This window comes from Ochotona princeps, chromosome 23, assembly GCF_030435755.1.
Source record: "Ochotona princeps isolate mOchPri1 chromosome 23, mOchPri1.hap1, whole genome shotgun sequence".
NCBI classification, from domain to species: domain Eukaryota; kingdom Metazoa; phylum Chordata; class Mammalia; order Lagomorpha; family Ochotonidae; genus Ochotona; species Ochotona princeps.
Genome location: NC_080854.1, coordinates 4857435 through 4882756, shown reverse-complemented (window position 1 = coordinate 4882756; position 25322 = coordinate 4857435). Strand labels below are relative to the sequence as shown.

The window sequence follows — 25322 nt, the reverse complement described above, 5'->3', positions numbered from 1 at the left end:
GGGGTGTGGAGTTGTAGGGGAGGGAGGACTGCTCAGGAAGAATGTGACAGATGAGGAATGACTTCTGGGGAACTTTCACCAACCAGGCTACTGCACTTGGAGGTAAATGAGGGGGCTGAAACTGGGTGGTTTAGAGGAGGGACACTGGAGGACTTTTTAGGGCCAAACCAATACACCCACCCTTGTGGGAAACCTAAGATGGGCTATTTGGTATCCACCACCACCTACTGATGCATCAAAGGCCATGCCTCGGGGTAAGGGGTGCCTGCCTGGCAGGGCTTCATCACAGTAACCACCAGCGAGTGACAGGACAACATGTGGACCATGTTAGGTTGGACCATGACACTAACCAGCTCACAAGAGAACTGGGTCTGGGAGCAGATTCTGTGGGGGAATCATGGGTTCATCCCTGTGGGACTGCCATTGCAGCTGGTTTGCACAAGGGCTGATGGTAGTGACAAGATGAGCTAGGAATGACTATGGGACTCACCAACACTGATTGGTATCAGGTCATGCTGGGTTGTAACACCTGTAGGTGCACCCAAGAATTTGGACTGGTGGGGGCCAGCTCATACAAAGGCCAAGACAGAGGGAGTAGACTATGCCGGGTAAGAGCCTACCTCCTGCTGGCACATGTGAGATCTGGGTCTGGAAGTACAACCTGGTGGGCCATAGTTCCTGCTGGTGAGCACGTGAATCAGGGCTGGTGTGGGCCATGCTGGGCAGGGTTACTTCACCTGTTGACAAGTGTGTAGGTTGGCTTTGGAGTTGTGGTTGGGCAGAACCAGGCCAAACCTTAGCCCACTGCCATGCACAGAGGCCAGGCTAGGCTAGGTTTGCATGAAAGCCAGAGATGGGAGCAGGCTGGGGAGGGCTAGGCTGTAGCACCCAACAGTGAGGAGCTGAGACTGGTGGAAGGGTTGGGGGTGGCACCAGGCCAGACCAGGCCAGGCCAGGCTGTAGTTTTGATGGCAAAGGCCAAGCTGGGGGACAGGTTTGCAGAGCTGGGTCAGAGCTGCCACTTGCACAGGCAAAACCTATAGCTGGGAGCAGACCTGGTTGGGATGTAAGAGGATGCCATGGCTGGGCTGCAGTTCCTACTGGTGAGGGCAAAAGCCAGAATGAAGATGCCAGACTGGGCTGGACATGGTTGAAGTATAGCTTGGTCTGGATCAAGAGTATGTTAGACTGGGCTAGGCTCTAGCACCTACTGGTGCTTGCAAGAGCCAGAGTAGGTGTAGGACAGGCTGGGCCAGGTCTCGGTACATGCTGAACCACATGAGAGCTGGATCTGGGGTTGGACTAGGCATGGCTGGGCCGCAGTACCCAACAATAAGGTGCAGGAATGGATGTGGGCTGGTCGTGTAAGGCCAGGACAGGAGGTGGGCCAACTCAACCACTACATCGATGGCAGAACAAATTGGACAGCATTCCTGGCCAAGCTATGACAGAAAATATCTGGGTGAAGAGAGACTCTAAGGTGGACTGTGTCAGCCAATGGATCTTGCAGGAATTTCCTCAACCTTAGAGCAATGAAATCAACAGTATTTCAGAACTATCCAAACCACTTAAAAAGTATCCTCAGGACATGCTCCACATTGGGTTCCTGGGATGATATTGGGTGGCTGTTCCCCATTCCCAGGTACAGATGCAGCTGTGCTACTGGGAGCGGCCCTCTTTTCTTCTCTCCCCACTTGCTGCAGATACAAGAAAAAAAGGAGATTGGAGGCAGTTGTGTCATCAACTTTCCCCCATTTCCTAAACCTTCCCCATCCTAACTGGCAGTTCACATAGGCATGCAACCCTCTCTATTATGTAAACGTCATCAAAAATAAATTATTTAAAATAAAAACCAAAGAAAAATAAAGTGATAAAAGTCAAAATAAAAGAACTTTATTGGAGTGGATTATTCAAAAAGAAATAATAAAGAGGCTAAAAAAAAATAAAGCAATAGTAATAATGTGTTGGAGACTACAATAAATGGATAACTGAGATAAAAATACCAATGTTATAGGAAGAGCAGTGAGGATCTGGAAATTATAAGGATACACATATTATACACGAAACAGCATAGTGATATCTGAAAATAGATTCACACTATTTGTAAACTCACATATGTATACATTATTAGAGAATCTTATATACAAAGTTTTCTATTACAAGTTTAGAAGCCAACACTGCAGGCTGGCATTGTGGCTTAGTCAGTGAAGCTGCTGCCTGTGCCTCCAGTCTCCATTATGGGGGCTGCTTCAGGATTTAGCTGCTCTGCTTGCAATCCAGTTCACTGCTAGTGGCCTAGAAAGGCAGCAGAAGATGTCCCCAGTGTGTGGGGGCCTGCCACCCATGTGGGAGACCAAGAAGAAGCTCCAGACTCCTAGATTCTACACTGGTCACTGTGCCTACCTGGGGAGTGAATCAGAAGATGTCATATCTCTCTGTCTCTCTTTCTAAAATTGACTTTCAAATGAATACATAAATCGTATCAAAAACTATTACAAGTATTTTAAAAAGGAGCTGGCAAGGTAGCCTAGTGTCTAAAGTCCTCTTCTGGAACACTCCAGGATCCAATATGGGTGCCGGTTCTAATCCCGGCAGCCTCACTTCCCATCCAGCTCCCTGTTTGTGGTCTGGGAAAGCACTTGAGGATGGTCTAAAGTCTTGGGACCACGTGATCCCAAGACCCAGAAGAAGCTCCTGGCTTTGCATCAGTTCAGCTCCAGCCATTGGGGCCACTTGGTGAGTGAACCAGTGGACAGATCTTTCTGTTTCTCCTTCTCTCTGTAAATCTGACTTTCTAATAAAAATAAATATTTAAAGAAAGTAAAAAGAAAATGTATGAAAAGCAATATAACAATTATGTAACAAGAGGAGAGAAAATGGAATCATAAAAAGTACTCAGTTAAAGCCAGAAAAATCCAGGCTAGTCCTTTAACCTAGAGGTCAGGAGACAGGCTGTGATGCGTACCCCCATATCATAGGAGCTGTATGCAAAGCCCAGGTCCCTGACTGCAGCTTCCGGCTGATGCACACCCAGAGAAGCACTGGCAAAGGCTCGGGTACTTGGGTCCCTGGCATCCAAATGAAACACACAGACTGAGTTCCTGGCTTCGCACTTTCACCTGGCACTGTCCCAGCTGTAGCAGGCATTTTGGCAGTGGGCCATTGGATGAAAGCTTTCTGTCTTTCTGCCTGTCTTGTCTCTTTCGCACTCTAGTTCTCTCTTTTTTTCTCTCTGGCACACTGCTTTTCAAGTATATGAAAGCACACTAAAAAAATGAACAGAACTTCAAGGAGAGCTATGCAATTTCACTATTTGAGTTAGAAACATTATTGAGACTGCTTTTTCAGTTACTGTAACAATACTGCATTTAGGGCCCAGCGTGGTGGCCTAGCAGCTTAAGTCCTCGCCTTGAACGCGCCAGGATCACATATGGGTGCCAGTTCTAATCCCGGTGGTTCCACTTCCCATGCAGCTCCCCGCTTGTGGCCTGGGAAAGCAGTCGAAGATGGCCCAATGCATTGGGACCCTGCACCCGTATGGGAGACCCGGAAGAGGTTCCTGGTTCCCGGCTTCGGACTGGCGCTCACCGGCCCGTTGCGGCTCACTTGGGGAGTGAATCATCGGACGGAAGATCTTCCTCTCTGTCTCTCCTCCTCTCTGTATATCTGACTTTCCAATAAACATAAATAAATATTTAAAAAAAATAATACTGCATTTAAATAAGAAAATCAACAAAGGTACAATTGATCTGAATAGTACTATCAATCAACCTAATTCGAATGATATTCATAGAATATTCCATCTATTACCTGTAGAATACACTGAAAAATGAAATATTTTTTCAAAATATTCAACTAAAAGAGAAAAATGAAACACAAACAGATGGAAAAGGCTAAAAAAAGCAGCAACATTATCAGCCAAAATCAAGTATATCAATAATCGCATTATAAGTAATTGGAAGAAATAATACAACTTGAAGGAATTTATACAGAATGAAGAAAGCAAAAATCAACTGTAAGTCGCCTAAAAGAATTTCACATTTAATACAATGATATAAACAAATTCAAAGGACAGAAAAGAAAAAAGATGACATGCAAACAATAAGATTAAATTTGGAGCTGCTATATGCAGCAACGTAATTCCTGAAAAAGTAATATTACCCAAGGATAAAATCATATCTCTTGTATTGCTTCTGCTTTCTTTTTCCTTCTTAAAATGACAAAGATTCTGAATTATCAAAAACATATAATTTAAATGTGAATGCATTTAATTAGAAAACTTCAAAAGACATGATGTAAGATCTGACAGAACTGACGTAATAGACAAAGCTATCCGTGCATTTGGAAATGCCATTACCTTGTTCCCAAACTGACAGATACGTGTCAAAAATGGCTGTAAAAGCACAGAAGCTTTGAGTGCTATCACTCAGATGACTCAAACTGACAATGCTGGAACACCACGCCTAATACAACGGCAGAACACTTATCCTTTTCAAGGATGCATGATCCATTTACTGGTATTTTACATGTGAGAGAATTCAAGGAGAAATGATATTCCAAGAAGATGATAGTCCAAGTAGAAATCACATGCACACACACAATTTTGAACTGAATGAAAATGAAATGCAGCACAGCAAAACTTACCACTGCTACAAAAGCTAAAGCTAAAAACAAGTTTCTAGTCTTAAGTTATATTATGAAAGAACAAAGACCCCAAATCTATTCTTGAAGCTTCTACCACAAACGAAAAAAAAAAGTACAAACTAAACTGGAAATAAGTAAAAGAAAGGAAAAGAGAAAAAGTAAATGGATGACATAGAAAGTGAGGGAACAACAGGACAAAATAAACATGGTCTTAACCAGAGAAGGGAAGACTGGATGAAAAGTGGATAAACATTCCTAACACAGGTATCCTAACAATAAATCTCCTGATGCTGCTTCTCTCCTTTGAAAAAACAAACACAAAACTCATCTCCTAACACAGGGACCTCCCAACTTCTACTCTACTAGGACTGGGCCTGGCAGAAGACAGGAGATGGGAACCCAAACTGCATCTCTCACATCCACAGCAGGGAAACAACCCTTTGAGGCTTCACCCCAAAATGCGCACGAGCAGAAAGCTGCAAAGGGAGGAGAACAAATGTGAGAAGCAGGCATCCCAGGCAGCATCCTAACCATGGCACCAAAGGCATTGCCCAAGATCTCTTCTCAAGATTATTAATTTTTGAGCACTTCAGATAGATTAGTTTTCTCAATTGCTAGATATCGGTGTCTCCCGTCCCGCTGAAGAAATCACCCGATACTGGAGAGCGTTTCAGAGGCACTTTTATTCCAACCTTCAGTTCCTTCTTTTTGGGCAGAAGCCCCTGGCTTATATATCCCTCCTATCCATTAAATCCGTTACCCAGAAGCCTTCAGTTAAGTCAGTTAATTCCGTTATTTCTGTTACGCAGAGAACCTCCTCATCCCTCCCCCAAGGCCCCTGGCTATCTCTCAATCCTCCAATCAGCTTACATGCCTGAGGCAAGCGGGAAAGGGCCAATCACAGGGCACTTCCTGAAACCTGTCTCCAAGAGGAAGTAGGGTCCAGGCATCATCTTAGGGCAGGGCACATGTGCAGTGCTCTCAACAGCTAGATGTTTGGTTAAATTCTTACCACTTCTCTTTGGTATAACTTTTTTCAACTTCTGATACCCAGGGCAACTACATAATTCTCAAAATCCTATAAAGAACACATTTTCCCATAAGGTTTCACAAAGTGTTTTTATCTTACAGAATACATTAAAAAGAGACATATCATTTAAATGTAGCATAAATCTCACCTTTCCATTTGACAAGGATGTTAATTTATAGTTTTCATAAAAAGAGAGAAATAAAAGTAGTCACTAAAACCTAGTCAAAGAAAAAAATTATTCCATAGTTATTTCAAATGGAATATACATCCAAGGCAAGTATATACTAGATATAAAGTATATTCTATACAATTTTAAAAAGATTAAAAACATTCATGTAGTATAGTGACCCCATTGGGGTTCTCTACTTAGGAATTCATTGTCAAATATTATTCATTGTAATCAACCAACAGAAATCATTATTTTATCCATTCAATAAGCGATTGAAATCACTAAAAAAAAAGAATGCTTGATCTGAAAAATCTACTAGATAAATACATTCAGTGGTTGCTGATTTGTCTCAGAAGTAGAGGCATGAATTGTGCCAGAAGCGATCCGCTAAGTTCTGAAACCTAAACCCTAAGTCTTAAACACAAGCAAAGGGATCTTCATCTAGAGACATTTTCTCTGACTGACCAAATAAAATTGTGATGCAACGAAAAATAAAATATGTGCAACACATCCCGTCTAGCTCTGAAGACTGAAGGATATTTGCAAAACAACACAGTCTTCATGATCAACTGGACCTGGAGAAAAAGCTTCCATGGAAGGGAGGAAAAAAGAGGATGGGGGTTTCTCAAGTGATATTTTTGTATGGAAACATTCTTTCCAGCCTCAATCTAAAGAATTCTGTGGAATTCCCTCACTGGCTTTTTAACACTCACATTTGCAAACAAGAATTAACTCTGGAGATACAGTTACTTAAACGCAGATAAAACTCCTTTCACAATGGTTTCTATAACAGAAACCATTCATCTTTCAAGTCCTAGGTGTTCAACTTCCACTCAAGCCTCGTGCCAATCCTCTTGGGAAGGCAGTGGAGGACAGCCCAAGTACTGTGTCCGTTTAGGGGACTCAGAATTCCAGGTTCCAAGCTTCAGCCTGGTCAAGCCGTGAGTGTAGCAGCAATTTAGGGAATGAACCAGCAGATGCAAGATCTGTCTCTTTCTCTCTCCTTTACTGTCTCTCTCTTGCTCTGCCTTTCAAATAAGTAAGTAAATAAATAAACCTTAAGAATTCAGGGCCCGGGGCCTGGCGGCGTGGCCTAACGGCTAAAGTCCTCGCCTTGAACGCCCCGGATCCCATATGGGCGCTGGTTCTAATCCCAGCGGCTCCACTTCCCATCCAGCTCCCTGCTTGTGGCCTGGGAAAGCAGTTGAGGACGGCCCAAGGCTTTGGGACCCTGCACCCGCGTGGGAGGCCAGGAAGAGGTTCCAGGTTCCCGGCTTCGGATCGGGGCACACCGGCCGTTGCAGCTCACTTGGGGAGTGAATCATCGGACGGAAGATCTTCCTCTCTGTCTCTCCTGCTGTCTGTATATCTGACTTTGTAACAAAATAAATAAATCTTTAAAAAAAAAAAAGAATTCAGGGCCTGGCGCCATGACCTAAAGTTCTTGCCTTGCATGCTCCGGGATCCCATATGGGCGCCAATGGATGTCCTCGCAGCTCCATTTCCCATCCAGCTCCCTGCTTGTGGCCTGGGAAAGCAGTCGAGGACAGCCCAAAGTCTTGGCACCCTGCACCCACGTAGGAGACCCAGAAGAGCTCCTGGCTCCTGGCTTCGTCTCATCTTAGCACCAGCCATTGCGGCCACTTGGGGAGTGAATCATTGAACAGAAGATGTTTCTCTCTGTCTTTCCTCCTCTCTCTCTATATCTGACTTTGCAACAAAAAAATAAATCTTTAAAACAAAAAAGATTTCAAAGGATTGGGGTGACATGAACATAGAGGACTAAGTAACTACTGCCATGCCATCATCCCTTATGGTGCTGGTTTGAGGTCTGGCTGCCTCCTTTTCCACAACAACTCCCTGCTATGGAATCTGGGAAAACAGCAAAGATGGACTAGATGTTTGGGCTTCTGCCAACACTAAGGTCAGGTTCTGGCCCTGGTTTTTGTAATCATTTAAGGAGTGAGCCAGCAGATGGAAGATTTTTCTCTCCGCAGCTCTGCTTTTCAAATATATATATATATGCGCTTAATAAAAGAATTAAAAGGATTCACAACAAAAAAATTTTTAGGAAACCTAAGAGGCAACCAAGATACAAGGTATTTTAAATACATCCCAGAATGAAACTTGAAATGCATATGTTGACACTGAATAAGTTACACAATATAATAAGGTATATGTGTGTGTATGTGTGTGTCTAGGTTGTGTGTGTGTGTCCACACATTGTGTTTATTTGTCCTAAGTTTTCACTTGAATAGACTCTAACAAAATAAACAAAATATAGTAAATTCAGTAAGGAGAGACAGATTATGACAGTCAGTAAAGTGTCAGATTCTTAAGTGAGTTAAAGATAAACTGCCTGGTTAAAAGGCCATTTCCTTTTGTTTCCCTGCTATTGATTGCACTGGAAACTAGAATATCAATATTTTTAAGAATTCATTAAAAGTATGATACTGACTTCCTGTGTCTAAAATATGTCAGATTGAAAACGCGTTGGTGATCTGAATTTATAACTAAAGCAATATCCATCTGATAAAAATTCATTAAAGCAATGTAACAAACTGACCCCAATCGTAATCTCTACTTAAAAAAGTAAAAAACTCAACCATAGATTTATCTCAGGAGTTACCTCAGAGACAAGTGTACAATAAATGTTCCTTTTTTTCTTTTTGATCTTTCCCCTCTCCATTTCACCACCAAAACAGTGTATTATAAAACTTTAGTCAAAAAAATGACAGAAGTTCTTGGAAACAGGCTGATGCCATAACTTTATATGTGTGTGCTTTATATATATGTAAAATACATATGTTTTGCTTTTCTCTCATTTTCCTGTTACCAGGTATATTAGCCATTTGTTAACTATCACATTTCTATTTCAGAGGAAAAGGGCTTTCCTGCATAAAATTAAAATTTAGTGAATCAAAAGTTATTTTGTTTGGTTTAACCTTTATCACAGCACCAGAAGCACATCAGAATTTGACTAATCAAGAGCAAGTCACCTAGAATATTAGGAACACAAATGACTGAAATAAGGAGAAATATTATCAAACTTCACTCTCTTCTTATGAATAGTTTTGCACATTTACCATTGCCTGCTTGAAATAAAGAAAGGAATTTATTCCCAACGGGGGCGGGGGGTAGAGAAAGCCAACGGATAGCATAGATTTATTTAAAGCAAGTATTCAAAAAATTTAAGCTCTTCCCTAAAAAAAGTGAGGATGATATCTCACTACACTTTTTTTAAAGCAGTTTTGTTTTTCTAGTGACATATAAGCACACCTGAAGATGTGAGTGACACAGCAATGTTTGTACAAATGTTATGTCTGGAAAGGTAAGTGAAAACTAAAAATACATGTTATAGTAGCAGTATCAAGGATTTTAAAGGTATGCATATATTGTTACTTGAGAAAAAAGCAAGATCATTGAAAACAACTGAATTTCCTGTAGATGTTGGGGAGACAGCTAAAGCTGAAGTATCTCAGATGTGCTTAACAAAACTTTAGCAGGGTATATTCAGCACCGACAGTCCCCGTCACTGAATCACAAGGAGGATTTTACATGTCTCCATTGTTTAAGATGACTTATCCCATCATCAAAAATGATCACCTTCTCTACTGAAAGTCAAACCAAATGGCAATGCAATGTATGTAAGCCAGGGCTTTGCACACAGTAGTGAGGAGTTGCTCAAAAGCACAGAGTTCTAAAATTTATTTTGATTTTTCTTAAATTTACTCACTTGTGACCAATCTCATGTGCAATGGTAAAAGCTGAACCCAGGCCAATGTCTTCATTAATGCTGCAGCTCCTTTCAGGCTCACACATTCCAGCCACAGAGGCCAAGCCTGAACAAACAGAAAGAGACACAAAGGGTCAAGCCAAGGTGTTTCAGCCTTAAAAAGCCCATACTTATAAATGCCTGGATTCTTTTTAATAACCTCCATGCACAGAAGGAACAGTTGGTAAAAGGTTAACTTTCTAGTCATTTGCAAAATCACTGGGGGGAATTTCACTTTGCCGGCTAGACATTAATATTTTTTGAACTGCAGTCAGTGCTGGAAAATGTCTAGACTAGGGGTTAGATTTATAAATTTTACTTCTGGTAACTTGGGACCACCTAGTAACTTGAGCCAGAAGAGGGAATTCAAGAAAGCATTTCTATTTTAACATTCTTCAGGCAGTAAGAAAGCAAAATATATCCACACTATTTTTCTAAAGAGATCTGTTTAAATTTAGTGGGTTCATAAAAATATACAAGCAACTTTTTAGTTACAAAAAGGGGGATCCCAAATCATTTTTTAAAATGCCATTTTTACAAAAGCAAAATGAATGATTCAAAAAAGGGAGAATTGCTAAAGATGGGCCTTCTCTACACTTTTTGAATCTTTTGAAATTAGTCCTAATAGTGATGCAACAATTTCTCTTCATATATAAATGTAAGGAAAGTCATTCATTCACTGTAGTATTCCTCTCTCCCACTCCCTCCAATGCATTTTAATGTTAGTATAAAGCAACAACTACTGTGTTAACACAATGAGTCCAGTGAAATGCTATGTTACTCCTGGTCATCTTTCCTTGGAAACTTTAGCATGTAAAAACTTTAATATTTATTTCCAAATGAATATCATGCTGTGTGAACTAGCAAACAGCTTTAGGACAGTATTTACAACAAAATAACTTTTATGTAAAAGAAAGAATGCTATCTGATATAAAACATGCCGAATCATAGTTATTTAGAATAAGTTATGGAAAAATAGGAACAATGTTATTAGAAGTAGCCTACTATTTTCCCTCAAATATTCATCGTTAGCTTCCACAAAACTGATTTCAATCAATTCAAAGAGTTTTTACTGAGGGCAAAAAGCAATTTTCTGTTGGTACACTTTCCGCATGGCACTAGTCTGAAATACTAAATGCTACCTAATTTGTATTTTTACTGATAAGAAAGTCCTAGGCATTGTGTTTCTCTATATTTCCCACTACAAAAATCAGCAAAATTACATTGTGTTGCAGCAGAGCTGAGGTTGGTGCAGGATTTGCCTACAGTTTTGTACACTGGTTAGGAGTTAAAGCTGGGTTCTGCCCCCTTGAGTTGTTAGAAATACTGAGCCCTCTTGTGCTGCTCTTCCATTCATTTAGAGCCCTTGGCGACAGAAAAAAGCAACATGGAAAGAGGAACTGATTAGAGATAGAGGATCCTTTTTTATTAGCAAAATATTTAATGAATGTCACTTACAAACCCCACCAAAGAAACACACACTCACACACATATACACACCCCAGTCAGAATTTTAAAAATCATATCTGAATGGGCTCAGCGCCATAGCCAAGCGGCTAAAGCCCTTGTCTTGCATATGCCAGGATCCGATATGAGCATCTGATCCTCTCACAGCTGCTCCACTTCCCTTGCAGCTACCTGCCTGTAGCCTGGGAATGCAGAAGAGGATGGCCTAAAACCTTGAGAGCTTGTCCTCACAGGGGAGACCCAAAAGCAGCTCCTGGCTCCTAGCTTCTGATCAGCTGAGCTCTGGCCACTGTGGCCACTTGGAGAGAGAACCAGTGGATGGAGAACTTCCGCTCTGTCTCTCCTTCTCTCTGTAAATCTGACTTTCCAATAAAAAAAAAATCTTAAAAATAAATGTATCTGACCTTAAGCTATTGGGTTCAGTACAGCTCATCAGATAGGATGAAAACTGTTTCTGTTTTGAGTTTCATGAAGTGCGTATTTAAAAACAAAATCACTAACAATTGTTGTTAAACTACTATGAAAATATTGTTTCTTAAAACACATCATTCCACAAGTCAGTTCTTTGGGTTTTGTTGTTGCTGTTAGGTTGTTTTTTGGTATGTATAATGGGATTAAATTTTCACATTGTCAACAATTTTATAAGATGTATTTAGAAGCATATATTCGCTTCTGATATCTGATATAAAATTGCTAGCTCCGCTAAAAAAACAGCATAAGGAAGAGTATTTTTGGAAATAGCTGCTACTTATTGAAACATAGAGATAAGACTTTACGAAAACAAGGGAGCATTTGAAATGCCAGTGTCCTTCACAAGGCTCAGCTGGAAAAGCCACTGACGTTCTTGTGTGTGGTTGTGCGAAGCGGAGTTTGGCTTCTCTTTCCGTCAGTTAGATTTCCTCAGTTTAATGACCATGGTTTCACCCTTAAATCAACTTAGGCGATTGAACGTAGGATTGTTGAACAAAAAATACTAAAAAATTAGTGTAAAACTCAAAATGAAAGTCACTAAGATGACAGCTCAGAAAGTCATAGCTCGATCAGTTTTGTGCTCTTTCCACACAGGAAAGAGCAAATATGTGTAACTTCCTCAGCGTTCATTATAAGACTGTGAAATAATACATAAAGAATTATAGTTTTAAAACAACTTATGTTGTGCTTGAAAATGCATTGATATGTATGTATCACTGTATTCTCAATGTATTGATTCCTGAATTTAATGTTAAACTATCAAGTGTCAGAACAGACTATTTTGGAAAAATAAAGTGGAAGTAGTATATGATAGTATCTCAAATTTTTGACAATAATGACAATAAAAGTACTATGTAATGGTATACTAATGTCACAGTAAAAAAATATATTGAAAACATAAAATCTACCCTCAAAAAGCAGAATAGACTCTATATATGCACACACATTTATACATACACAATTAGAAAAAGTTCATGGAAAATTGAATTAAAAGGTAAGTTTATTTTGGTACAAATAATTGGAAATCCATGCACATGAAAGGACTTCAAAAATTCATGGAAAAATATATTCCATGAAAAAGATGTGTGGATTTTCAAAAATTTTTGCAACAAAAAAACCTATCTGCTAATTCATTTCACACCAATTTTCTTATTATCCTATCATATACCCAGATTTGCAATTACACAACATTTCCGCCTACAATGGACCACATAGGTCACAATGATTCCATTCTGATGATACTGCCTAGCCATACAGTCATCTTAGAATGTGTCAGTAAACTGAACGGTGTTAGCACAACAATCAAAACAGCCTAAGGACATACAGTTAAAATGGCTTACTAAGCTAAGCACTTAGTAATACTTACTGATACTTACATATTCAATATTTATGATGAATGGTAAATACAGCAGACTATGTTCAATACTATAGGGAATTTCTACACTAAATAGTACTTGTTCATCTTTATAGTATTTTTTTACTAAACATATTTACATTTTCTTTCTCAAGTGACTTTCACATCATCCCTGTAGCATGAAGGTAGGTAATACTTGTACCTCACAGGTAAGAAAATGGATAAACAAGAGCTTGAAACCCAACGGTGTTGGCTTTCAGGTCAGGGTTCCCTGTTGGGTTATGTCAGTTTTACTAACCTCAATACTGCAAAGAAAATCTTTCTGATGTGAGCTGTCTCAACAAAGAGAACATATTCCATGTTATGCATTTTAACTAGCATCTTCACCATTTATAATACTCAGAACTGGCTAATTTGAACTTCCTGTACAGCTTTAAGTTCTGAGAGCAACGGACTGGAAGAAACCTAAAAAGGCAGGTAAAATCAAGGTGAGAAGTTTTGATACTTTTTCTCCTACTTCTGGAGATGTGTAGGAATCAAAAACTACCTTTACAAGTAAGAAAATTGAAACTTGTCATACAGAAACTACATATACCTTCAAGCACTTAACTTCTAAGATTGCAAAAAATCTCTAGGAGACCAAAAGAAATAACTCTCTTACGAAAAAAAGTTTCCGCTCCTTAAAACAGCTTTAACTGCTTAATACTTTAGCTAGCATTTCCTACCTTTATTTACAGTTAACTCTCAATCAATATGAAATGTTTGTCCCGTAACAAAATGCTATTGTTGCGATTCTAGAATCAGAAAGAATTACAGTAGAAGGAGCAAATGACGCTGAGGTCGCCCTTTTGGCACAGAGGCTTAAGTTGCTTCTTGGGATGCCCACAGCCCATTTCAGAATGCTGGCTGAGTCCCAGCTACTTTGCTTCCAGTACAGCTTTCTGCTAATGCACAGATGATGGCTCCAGAATGTGGGTCCCTGCCATCAATATGGGAGATCTGGATCAAAGTCCAGAGTCTGGGTTTCAGCCTGGCCCAGCACAAGTTAGTATAGGCATTTAGGAAGTGAACAAGCAGATGGAAGATCTCTCTCTCGCTCTCCCTCTCTCTCAGTGACTCTCCCTGTCAAACAAAGTAAAAAGTAGATAAATAAAGCAAGTGATTTTTTTAGGAGGTGCAAAAAGATGATAAACCTGTCCTTTCCCTCTCCTTGTGCTTGTAATATCTTATAAAATTGCTTGCTAATTTGGATGGAGTACTAACAACTTATAATAATATGTTTATGAAACTATATTTCTTCCCCAAAAGTGAATCAAAAGAAGTGTTGTACTGCATAAGTTCCTTTTAAAAACCCCTGGGTTTTTCTTTTTCCCTTTTTCTTGCCTAGCCTTGATTTTAAGATGCTGGTTGCTTTCATTTGCTCTCAGATTCCTTGGTGCTTTATGGGAAACACATGACAGAGATTAATTATATGAAAACAAGTAATAACTGATTTGTAATTTTTATTTAATGACTTTGAATAGTTTCTTTTGTTTCTAATCATCATTCTAGTTTTCAGGGGACAAAGCCAGTGAGCTTAACTAGTATTTATTGCAGGGATAAGTATGTGTTTCCTACTAAATGATATACCCATAGAAGATCAGTTTTTAACCATTTTGGGGTAATTTCCAATGTGCAACAGAGAATAATGACCAAATGAAATGATAAAGGGTAAAGTTAGTGATCCAAGAAGGCGATCTGAACTATCCTTCCTTTATTACAAAAAAAAAAACTTACCCAGTGTTCCACAGGGCTTATTTTTATAAGTGCAGATATCATATCTAAGGAGGAGAGAAAAAGAGAGATGAAATTTGTAATCTGATCAAATTTTGTAAAATAATTTTTGTATATTCATCGCAGTTCTCTCTTGGAGCAGCCAGCTGGAGTGTCAGTATTGTCAGCACTCCGGGGGACACCGCAGGCTGCACTGCACTCACAGCCTCTGGCTGCCAGCCAGTAGGACACCTGCCAGCGAGAAAGAAAGGTTAGCGTGCCAGAAGACCATCTACCAGACTGTTCTGTAGCTACAACAGCCTGTCTGCAGATTGCTACTGCTTCAACTAAAATCAAATGAGTTGTTTTGTATTTCCAGTCTTTTCTGAACTTGCTGGGATTATCTTCCTGCTATAGCCACAAACTATATTTTAGACTTCTGAACTATAAGCACTCTTCTTGGAGCTCCTTCAACCCCAACACAGGTTCTTTATTGTTGTTTTAAACAATGTCGCACAGCAGGGAGAATACAATTATATATTTTTTTTCTAGCCGGATGCAGGCAGTTTAATTTAAAATGGCTACAACACAAATGTTTTAAAAGACTTTTTACAATCAGCCAAAAGCATGACCCTACAGAAGGCTTTTCTAGCATTGGTCAGACACTCTACTGCTGCACTGCGGTATAAATCAAGAAAAGATTGGGTCCATAAAGCATTCCTTCATTTAAAAAATATACATTATGGTATTAAGAACATTGTCAATATCTATTTGAATATGTAAATTTAGCAGTTTGAGGATAATATCCTTAAAAGTTGATCTTTTTTTAAAACCAAAAGTATTTACAGCTTCTAAATAGAGGGTAAAATATAAACTTCAATGACTAAAATTTTTATTTGTCTATATTATGTACCAGAAATGGAAAGGTGTTTAGGTTAAAAAAGTTAAGTTTCAGGCTCAGCACGGTGGCCTAGCGGCTAAAGTCCTCACCTTGAACTGCCGGGGTCCCATATGGGTGCCAGTTCTAATTCCGGCATCTCTATTCCCCATCCAGCTCCCTGCTTGTGTCCTAGGAAAGCAGTCCAGGACAGGCCAAAGCCTTGGCACTCTGAACCCGCGTGGGAGACCTGGAAAAAGTTCCTGGATCCTGGCTTCGGATCAGCATAGCACTGGTCGTTGCAGCTCACTTGGGGAGTGAACCATCGGACAGAAGATCTTTCTCTCTGTCTCTCCTCCTTTCTGTATATCTGACTTTCCAATAAAAATAAAATAAGTCTTTAAAAAAAAATAGAGTTTCACAAGCTTCAGGGAAACCCAAGTTCCTTTTTACTGTGTGTAAATAATGGCTAGTTAGTACTACTAGGGTACGGCGTTAGTAATTTACACTATTCTTATTCATCAGTCAACAGACCAAAATGTATTTTCAAGAAACAAATAATGCAATCAACCATACCAACAGTGTTTCTGAAACTCATTAAAATATCCAGATATTGCCTCCGCCTATTTTTAGTTTTTAAAATTCTTCGTCTTATTCATTTTACATTTGAGATAAAGGATTTTATTTCCTGGTAATAACCTCTTTGGACTACTCATGTATTCATCCCCGCTCCCTCCTTCCTTGTGATTGATAAGCCCGAGGATTGCAGTGTCTAGAACACTCTTGAACGTCAGATACAGAGTGCAATGATGTACTCACTAAAGAGCCAGAAGATATATTCTGGGTATCACAATCAATTTATCTTGTGATCAGGCTGTGTTATGCCTATTATGTTACTTGGACACAAACCATTCCAGCAGTCTTCAAGAAAATGTAAACAAAGACTTTTCATGGGTAATGCAGATATAAATGTTTAAATAGAATCTATTCCCAAATCCCCATATGAGCTTTTCTTAGAATGCACATGAATCCATCAGTCTTCCTTCTCTCTTCTGCCACTCACCATTCTCCCACTTCTGTTTTACAAAGCTAAACAAAACTTAAGAAGCATGTCTTTCACCCATCCTAAACCTTGTTATGGTACATTGTACAATGTGTAGACAGTTCTTGAACATAAAGAAATAGAATAATTAAGGAATATGTGGGAGAGCAGAGATAATATAATGATCTTAATATATTCAGTGCTACATAATAAAGTGTTTCAGATATGCCTATCTCTACTAACATAACACACATTTGATAATTAACCAATTGATTGGTTAATAAGCATTTAAAATGTGTTTTTCTTCAAAGAAAAAATATGTTTCAGACCTACAGATTAGCCAAAACATTTGGAAGGCACTGCCACACTTTGTGTGTGTGCATATAAGAATTCAGGAAGATTGATAGGCTGTATATTTAGATAAAATGTCTGGGATTGGCTCTGTGTGTCCACTTGTTCATTTAGTTGATTACAGTGAATGGTGATTAAGATGAGGGGAAAAAATGCTGTCCCTAAAATACCTTCATACACATATTAAGTGATTTTTCATGCAAGGTGATGTCAAAGCATGTAACAGAGTTGAAATGGGATCGAGCTTGTAAAATAAGGACGATCAACTATTTTGTGCCTTCTTACTAAATATTTTTGCGTATGACAGAATTTGGCCCAGAAATCCCCTTCACCAGAACTGATAACTACCCTCTCCCAAACAGTATTCCTGAACATATCAGCTTCCATCAGATTGCTACAGACATTCCTAATGAATAAAAGCCAAAAAATAATGGAGTAATAAAAATAATTTATATGTGGCTTTATCCAACATTACACAAGCCCTAAAACATATTCATCTCTCTTAACTATTCTTATTGTCTTCTGTGAATACATATCACAGAACAGTAGAAACAGACTGAACAAAAAACAACTTCAGACATGGCTAAAAGATTAGCTTTTATATAAATTATGTAATATATAATCAAGATATATTTGCTTTACAACTTGAAAATTATAAACATAAGAAACCAGTTTCTATTCAAAGTAAATTTTCTCAACTGCTTTGAATTTTCTTACCAATATATAAATGATGAATATAAATATTTTTCTCTACTCACACTGTGTATTTTGCTCCATATTTGGCTACTTGTTCATACCAAAATAATAAGTCTAATGGATAGTATTCACTGACGACAGTTTTTAAATTTTTCATCACCTTAGTTCTATTATTTTGATATTTTGTAACCTTACAATTCTCTTATTCTTTTTAATGTCCTCTTCTGTTATTTCCTATTTTACCCACTTTATTTATTTATTTATTTATTTATTTATTTATTTATTTATTTATTTATTTTATTACAAAGTCAGATATACAGAGAGGAGGAGAGACTTCCATCCGATGTTTCACTCCCCAAGTGAGCCGCAATGGCTGGTGTGCGCCAGTCCGAAGCCGGGAACCTGGAACCTCTTCCGGGTCTCCCACATGGGTGCAGGGTCCTAAAGCTTTGGGCCGTCCTTGACTGCTTTCACAGGCCACAAGCAGGGAGCTGGATGGGAAGTGAAGCTGCCGGGATTAGAACCAGTGCCCATATGGGATCCCGGGGCATTAAAGGCGAGGACTTCAGCCGTTAGGCCACGCCGCCAGGCCCCTACCCATTTTCTTATTCCTATTTTGCTTCCTTTTACATATAAAAACCTGATTATTTCCTTTTCTGAAAACTACTCTCATTATTATCAATCCCATATTTCTACAAATATGAAAAACTTTGTGAGTCATCTATTCTATAGCTGGAATATATTTAAAACACTGTCTCTCAACTTACCTCAAGTATGAATCGTTTAGTTCAAGTCCTTGAGTAGTACTCAGTCTTCTCCCATTTTGCCTTCATATATAACTGGCCTTTATGCTACAATGATTATTCTCAGACACCTCTCCCTGCTACTCTTCTTTTCTCCTTTCATATTTGTACCTTGTATTGATTTTCACTCGCATCACATCAACCCTCCTGTGCCATAATTTGGGCCTAACCTTATTTTCTTCCAGACCTAAACTTCTTGGAGAAAATTTGCCTGATCCCAAAGATCTAGCTGCATGCTTTGAGGACATATCCTGCTTTAGCATAGACTGACAGCTCCCTTTACACAAGTCAGTCAACATCAAATCTTGATGAGCCGGATGTGGCCAGAACTCTAACCTTGGCATTATGATCTAAATTTCAGGGTGGGTTAAAAAATTCAGTAGAACTGAAAGACAAGCTGAAATATTAGAAAAAGCTCTCTGAATTTAGATGGAAAAACAATACTTTCTTAAGAACATATTTTGTTTTATATCCTTTTCCTGAAAGGGTAGATTTTAAAAGGTTGAAGGAATACAATCTTTGGGAATGTACTTAAAGGTTCTCAGGGTTCTGCTTTTCGGTAAGTGGTAGACGAAGGCACATGTTGTCATTTCCTCACCCTAAATTCATGAAGAGGTTGGACGGATTAAGATGAAAACCACACATTGTTGTAACATCTATGACCTCAACATTGATACACTTTCTCGTATGGATGGTTTCAATCCTTCAATCTCCTGATCTGTTTTGGCTAGGCATAGCTAGTAAAAGACACTGGCTAAAATATAATTAAGTCCTAAAAAAACAGCACTACCTTATAATAATGAAACACCTTAATTGGTTCTTAAAAGTTTTGTTGCAACTACATCTCACTCCTATGTAATACAAATCCATATATAGACAACTTTTGGTAACTGAGTTTTGAAAATGGATTGACTCAAACATCTAGACTGTACATCTCTTTTGAGGAACACTAAGTCATACACTTATTTCTAAACAGTTGTCCTATATACTGTATCCCCTCCTTTAGTTCTCCTCAATGAGGTGGTGATGGAGGTGCAGGACATGATAACCCAAAATACGGCACTTTGGCATATTAAATATCTTAAGCAGAAGGAATCTGAGAAGACGGCAGAAGCAAGGCCACTGTTACTGTCTTTCCACCCTATCCTCCTCAAGCATGTCATAAAAGCAGAAGCAGGCAATGAGACCCTCATGTGAAAAGGACAGGGCAGTACTGGAAGTGAGAGACATCCTTATTGAACAAGAAGAGACATGGAAGATATGAATGGTCATCTTAAGTTTCTATCAATTTAAATCCTTAGATCACACCCTCTTTTCTATATCATATTTCTCCACACCTCTTCACTTTTCATCATACTATTTTAAAAATGCTCAAATTTAACTAAGTCTTCAATTATTTATGAAGGCGCCAAGGCCACATAAAGCTTACATTAAATACATCTGCACATTTTCATCTTGTCGGTTTATCTTTAGCACAAGGGCTTTAGCCATGAAACTCAGATGGGTAGAATGAAAGAAAAATTTCCTCTCCTATGTATTGAAAGCTAAGTGATAGTGACAAATCTTTTCTGCTTTCTTTACCCAAACAAAGGGAGCAGCATATATAGTTCACTTCACTTAAAAAAAGAAAATTACAGTGAAATTGCTGAGAAAAATTGCTATTACTTTATTAAAGACTTATTTATTTTATTTCAAAGTCATAAATACAGAAAGGGAGATGGAAAACCATGGAGAGATCTTCCATCTGATGGTTCACTCTTCAAATGGTTGCCACGGCCAAAGCTGGCCTGCTCTGAAGCTAGAAGCCAGGACTTCTTCTGGATCTGCCACGTGGATGCAGGGGCCCAAGGATATGGGCCATTTTAGAATGCTGTCCCCTGCTATTAGCAGGGATCTGGGTGAGAAGCGGGGGAGTGAGGACATGAATTGGTGCCCATATGAGATGCTATGCCAGAGCCGGAGGCTTAGGCTGATACACCACTGTGCCTACCCCAAGAAAAATTATTTTATCCTAACATTGGCAGGAATGCAAACCACTCTCCATAACAAACAAACAAATGAAAGATTGTAAAATGACTTTAAATAATCTGCAGATTGGGAGAAAATACTTGGAAACCGCGTATCTGATAAGAGATTAACTGAAAACTAAAAGCAACTCAAATTCATTAGTGAGAAAATTAATCACTCAGTTTAAAAAATGGGCCACGGATCTAAACTGACAATTCTTTAAAAAAAAAACCAAACAAATAAACCACAAGTATATAAAAAATGAAAGCTTAACATCACTAAACACCAGGGAAATGCCAATTGGAATCACAATGAGAAACTGATGTGAAGAAACAGGACCTGTCATATTGGTAGTGGGAATACATATTAGTACAATCATTATGAAAAACCATGGAAGCCCTTTGAAAAGTTAAAAAGAGAATTATTATAGAACCCACCAATCCAACTTCTGGGTGTCTAAGCAAAGCAACTAAAAGCAGAAGGTTGACTAAATATCTTAATTTCTGTGTTCACTGCATCTACTGATATACAATGAGGAATACTATTCCTGGAAAAAGGGAATCCTGTCATTTGAAATAATACACATGAATCTGGAAGAGTCAGGTAAGAAAGACAAATATTATATTGATCTAAGTGGGATCTACAAAGTCACTCACAAAAGCAGAGTTAAACGCTTATCAGAAGGGTAATGGAGAGGAGAGAAGAACAGAGAGGTGTTGAGCAGAAGATACAATGTTTGGGGGCAATTATTGTGGAGTAGTGAGTTAGGCTGCTGACTATCAGGCCAGCATCCCACATGGGTGCCAGTTCATGAGACCTAAGGAATACCTTGGCAGCTGCAGCTAATGATGTAGATCTCAAAATTGCTAAGTGTACTTCTTAAATCTTCATATCACAAAAAGAAGTATGTGAGGTGATGACTTAGAGTGATTTCATCATTTGTAATAAGTCCATATAAAAATATGCCTTACACCTTGAATATACACATAAGAATCAAAAAATAAATTTTTTGGAAGGAATGAGATGATTTTGGCATCAACATACAATGGAAATGGTTTATAAACAGTGAAAAACTGATCAGTTTATTTTATTTGTGACACAAACATCGTTTATACAAATAACTTTTCACATTTTACTAGAACGTCTTTCTTTCCATTTTTTTTTTTTTTTTTTTACTACACCACACCATCTTTTTGGTGCTACAGAACATGGTAGACCACAACAGTTCTTTGCCTTAAAATAACGTACATAGCCTATTTTGTCTTCTTCCTCAAAAACCTCAAAACCAAAGAAGCTATTTAAATCAAAAAAGGAAAAACATAATAGACATGTTAACATTGCTCAATAAGGCATTGAATTTTTCTGTCATTGGTAAGTGAGTCTTTTAAGTCTAGCCACAAACAAACAATAGTCTAATTCTGTGAGATAATACTTCGGTGGTTTCCAAAATTAATAATTTTTATATACAGTCAGGCAACCATACTGATTTTGAAAATTTAATTTCATTTTAAAAATGCATACAAAAGTGATATGCTTAGAAAAAACATTAGCAGTTTTAAAAACTGTAGGTATATAAATACATGTTAAAATCTAGAATACAACTATTTAAACTTCAATGCAATCATTTCTCTTATTATTGATATTCACCATTCAACTAATTAATAAGTAAATAGCTGCCACTTCTCTTCTAGAGTGTGGTCAGGTTAAAAGAAAAGGTGGGTTTATTTGGCTTTGAAGTCAGATTGATTACTGTGGGGATTTCATGAAGCATGGTACTACAATAACTAACACTCAGAATTCACTTCAACCTGTATTAATGTAACGTCTCTCAAGGCAATCAGACACCATTTCCACATTAACTGATTCTTAAGTTAGAATTCCCATATCAACTATTAATTCTCCTCACTCAAAATTCTAATTACTGTTAGAATCATAAATCCTGTTAATTGCTTGATGTTATCAACAAGCATGCACGGTGTTATCAAAGATGTCACATGTTCCAGAGTCACCTGCTGGAACATACCACATGTAAAATTTTCCTCATATTTAACCTAAATCTATGCTCAGATTGATTTCTTCTTATTTGACCTTCAGAGAAATTGAAAACATCTGGTCTCTATCCTTTATGCATAAGTTAAATACCTCTAAGTATTCTCTGAAATAATAATCACTGTTACTTTAACATTTTTCTTTTAGGTTTCTTTTTCAACCCTTTAATCATCTTTGTGGTCCTCGTCTGAACTTTCTCCAAGTTCTCCATGTCCTTCTTTAGTGGTAGAACTGAGAATTAGAAACAAACAATACTCTCATAAGAGTCTGACCAGTGGCAAGTACAATGGCAAAATAGCCTCAAGTGTCCACATTCTTGATTCCTTTTTATGTTTCCAAGTATTGTGTTTGCTTTCATCAGAACACTATATTGTTACTTTGTGTTTTTCTTATTATTCCTTTACTACTAAGAGGGTTTTCAGCTTTATTTAAACACAATCAGTTATTCGTTCTCTTGAAACCACGCCTTATCCTTATCCCTAACCTAATCCTTAATGCCTTTGATATATTCTTGTTTCAGGCACCAATTTTGCTATCCTCTAGCGTGAAGCTCCTTTGCAGTGCTTTGGTGACTGCATACCAACTTCTTTTTTTTTTTAAAGATTTATTTATTTTTATTACAAAGTTAGATATACAGAGAGGAGGAGAGACAGAGAGGAAGATCTTCGTCCGATGATTCACTCCCCAAGTGAGCCGCAACGGTCGGTGCGCCCCGATCCGAAGCCGGGAACCTGGAACCTCTTCCAGGTCTCCCACGCGGGTGCAGGGTCCCAAAGCTTTGGGCTGTCCTCAACTGCTTTCCCAGGCCACAAGCAGGGAGCTGGATGGGCAGTGGAGCTGCCGGGATTAGAACCAGCGCCCATATGGGATCCCGGGGCGTTCAAGGCGAGGACTTTAGCTGCTAGGCCACGGCGCCGGGCCCACCAACTTCTTACTAATGATTAACTCAATGAATTAGAGGCTGGATGTTTTTGGTTCAGCTGTTCCTAGAGTGTACCAGATCAGTTAATCTATGATTTCATTTATTTCCTGCATGGAAAACATCTTTATGCTATACCCTGTCGCAAGGATTTTTGTTTACAGAAATCTCAGGTTCTGACCAGCCAGAATAACTGCCACCTACACATAGTTCCCAGACCAACCAAACCCTACTTGTACATCATCAAAACTCCTAAAACATCATGACAGTATACTATCTCTGACCTCTCAAAAGAGGACCGAACCATAAAACAAGATACTTGCACGCCAGCTAATACTGCTCCCATCTATAAGGTTCCTTATTCTAAGTCTGTTAAGGGAATTAAGCAATACCTGCCTATTCTCCTTATACTGGGCTTTGCAAAACAAATACTCGCATCATCCCTATGTCGGTGAGTAGCTAGTTAAAAGGAGTTTTGAATGAGTTCTACAAACCAGATCTTATGTTATTTTTCCTCTTTACTATCCTGCTTCATGTTTTTTCCCCTTCTGTATTCCATTCTTCTCAATATTCCCAACAGAAAATTATTTTAGAGTCACAATCTCTAGCATGACATAGGCATTGATGTCGTTCACTGTATCTCCAATCCAATTGCTAATAACATACTAAGAAAAAGGAAAAAATGATAGTGGGCATTTGCTCAAGTGGTGAAAACATTCTTTGGGGGCCCCGCACGATGGCTGAATGCTTAAATATTCACTTTACAAGTGCCAGCATCCCTTGTGTGTACCAGCTGCTCCATTGCCCTTGCTCACCTCACAAGCTCCCTGCTTGCAGTCTGGGAAAGCAGTAAAGGATGACTCAAAGCTTGGGACCCTGCACCTGCATGAAGACTCAGAAGAAGCTCCTGGCTCCTGAATTTGGATCAGCAGATGGAAGAGTTTTGTCTCTCCTTATCTCCATAAATCTGATCTGCTTTTCCAATAAAAATAAATTAATCGGGGGGAAAAAAAGCCATTCTTTGGATGCCCACACCCAACATCGGAGTTCCTGGCATGAGTTTCCAGGCTCCGTTTCCTGACAGACCCAGAGGAGAGCTGCTGCCTCAAGTCATTAGGATCCTGCTACTGATGTTAAACTTCCATTTTCAGGCTGTCATACCCCTTTGCCATGGCAGGCCCGAGAATGAAACAACATATGGAGTCCTGCCTCTATACTTCTCAAATTAAAATAAATAAATAAAAAGAAAATAAAAGAATATTGGAAATTGAATAACCACCACATCTACAAGAGGTGCTTAAGTGTCTTTAAAAGTTTGCCAGAATTCACAGTTGTCTGGAAAGAAAATATATAGCTATGCAGGTTTTGTTAAACTTGCTCCATCACTAGGCAGTTCCAATTCAACACTGTTGCAGGAGATACAATGTATAAACTATAAAAACAAATGTGTTAATAAAATTATATAAAGACTCAAGAGCTAGATTACAAACCCCCCAATATAATAATTGGTTCTCTTGCAGAAAACAGTGAAAAGTTTGGAGGATCACAAAATGTTGTAACTATTTGGGTTACTTTAGTATACTAGGCATTCTATTCTATCATTAGATGAATGTATTGGTCTGCTGCTAAATAATCTGAAAAATAATTTCTATAATAACCTCATTACATACGGGGCTATGCCAGATAAAATATACCCCTAGCCCCCAAATTTAAGCAGAACTTGTCTGGACTGAATCTCAAGAAGCCTAGCTACTCAAATGACATACAAACATGGAAGTAACACACATAGATAGATAAAATACTTCATCTATTGTTGTCATACATAGATCATAAAATCCTTAGAAAGATAAATTATCTACCATTCAGAATTGGGAAGTAAATATACTTCATCGGTACTTACTTTCCATGGATAAGGA

General features: G+C 38.6%; 1 protein-coding gene across 7 annotated transcripts in view; it reads right to left on the bottom strand.

Annotated features, from left to right (window-relative positions):
• ADAMTS6 (ADAM metallopeptidase with thrombospondin type 1 motif 6) overlaps window positions 1-25322 on the bottom strand; it is a 272555-nt gene that overhangs the window by 146749 nt on the left and 100484 nt on the right. For all 7 annotated transcript variants that reach the window (XR_009247499.1, XR_009247497.1, XR_009247500.1 and 4 more), the window contains 2 exons: window positions 14687-14730; window positions 9580-9685 (listed from right to left, as the gene is read on the bottom strand). Coding sequence is in view for 4 of the 7 variants with exons in the window: in XM_058679970.1 (XP_058535953.1) it covers window positions 9580-9685; window positions 14687-14730 (150 nt within the window). In the remaining 3 variants the exon portion in view is untranslated. The remainder of the gene's footprint in view (window positions 1-9579; window positions 9686-14686; window positions 14731-25322) is intronic.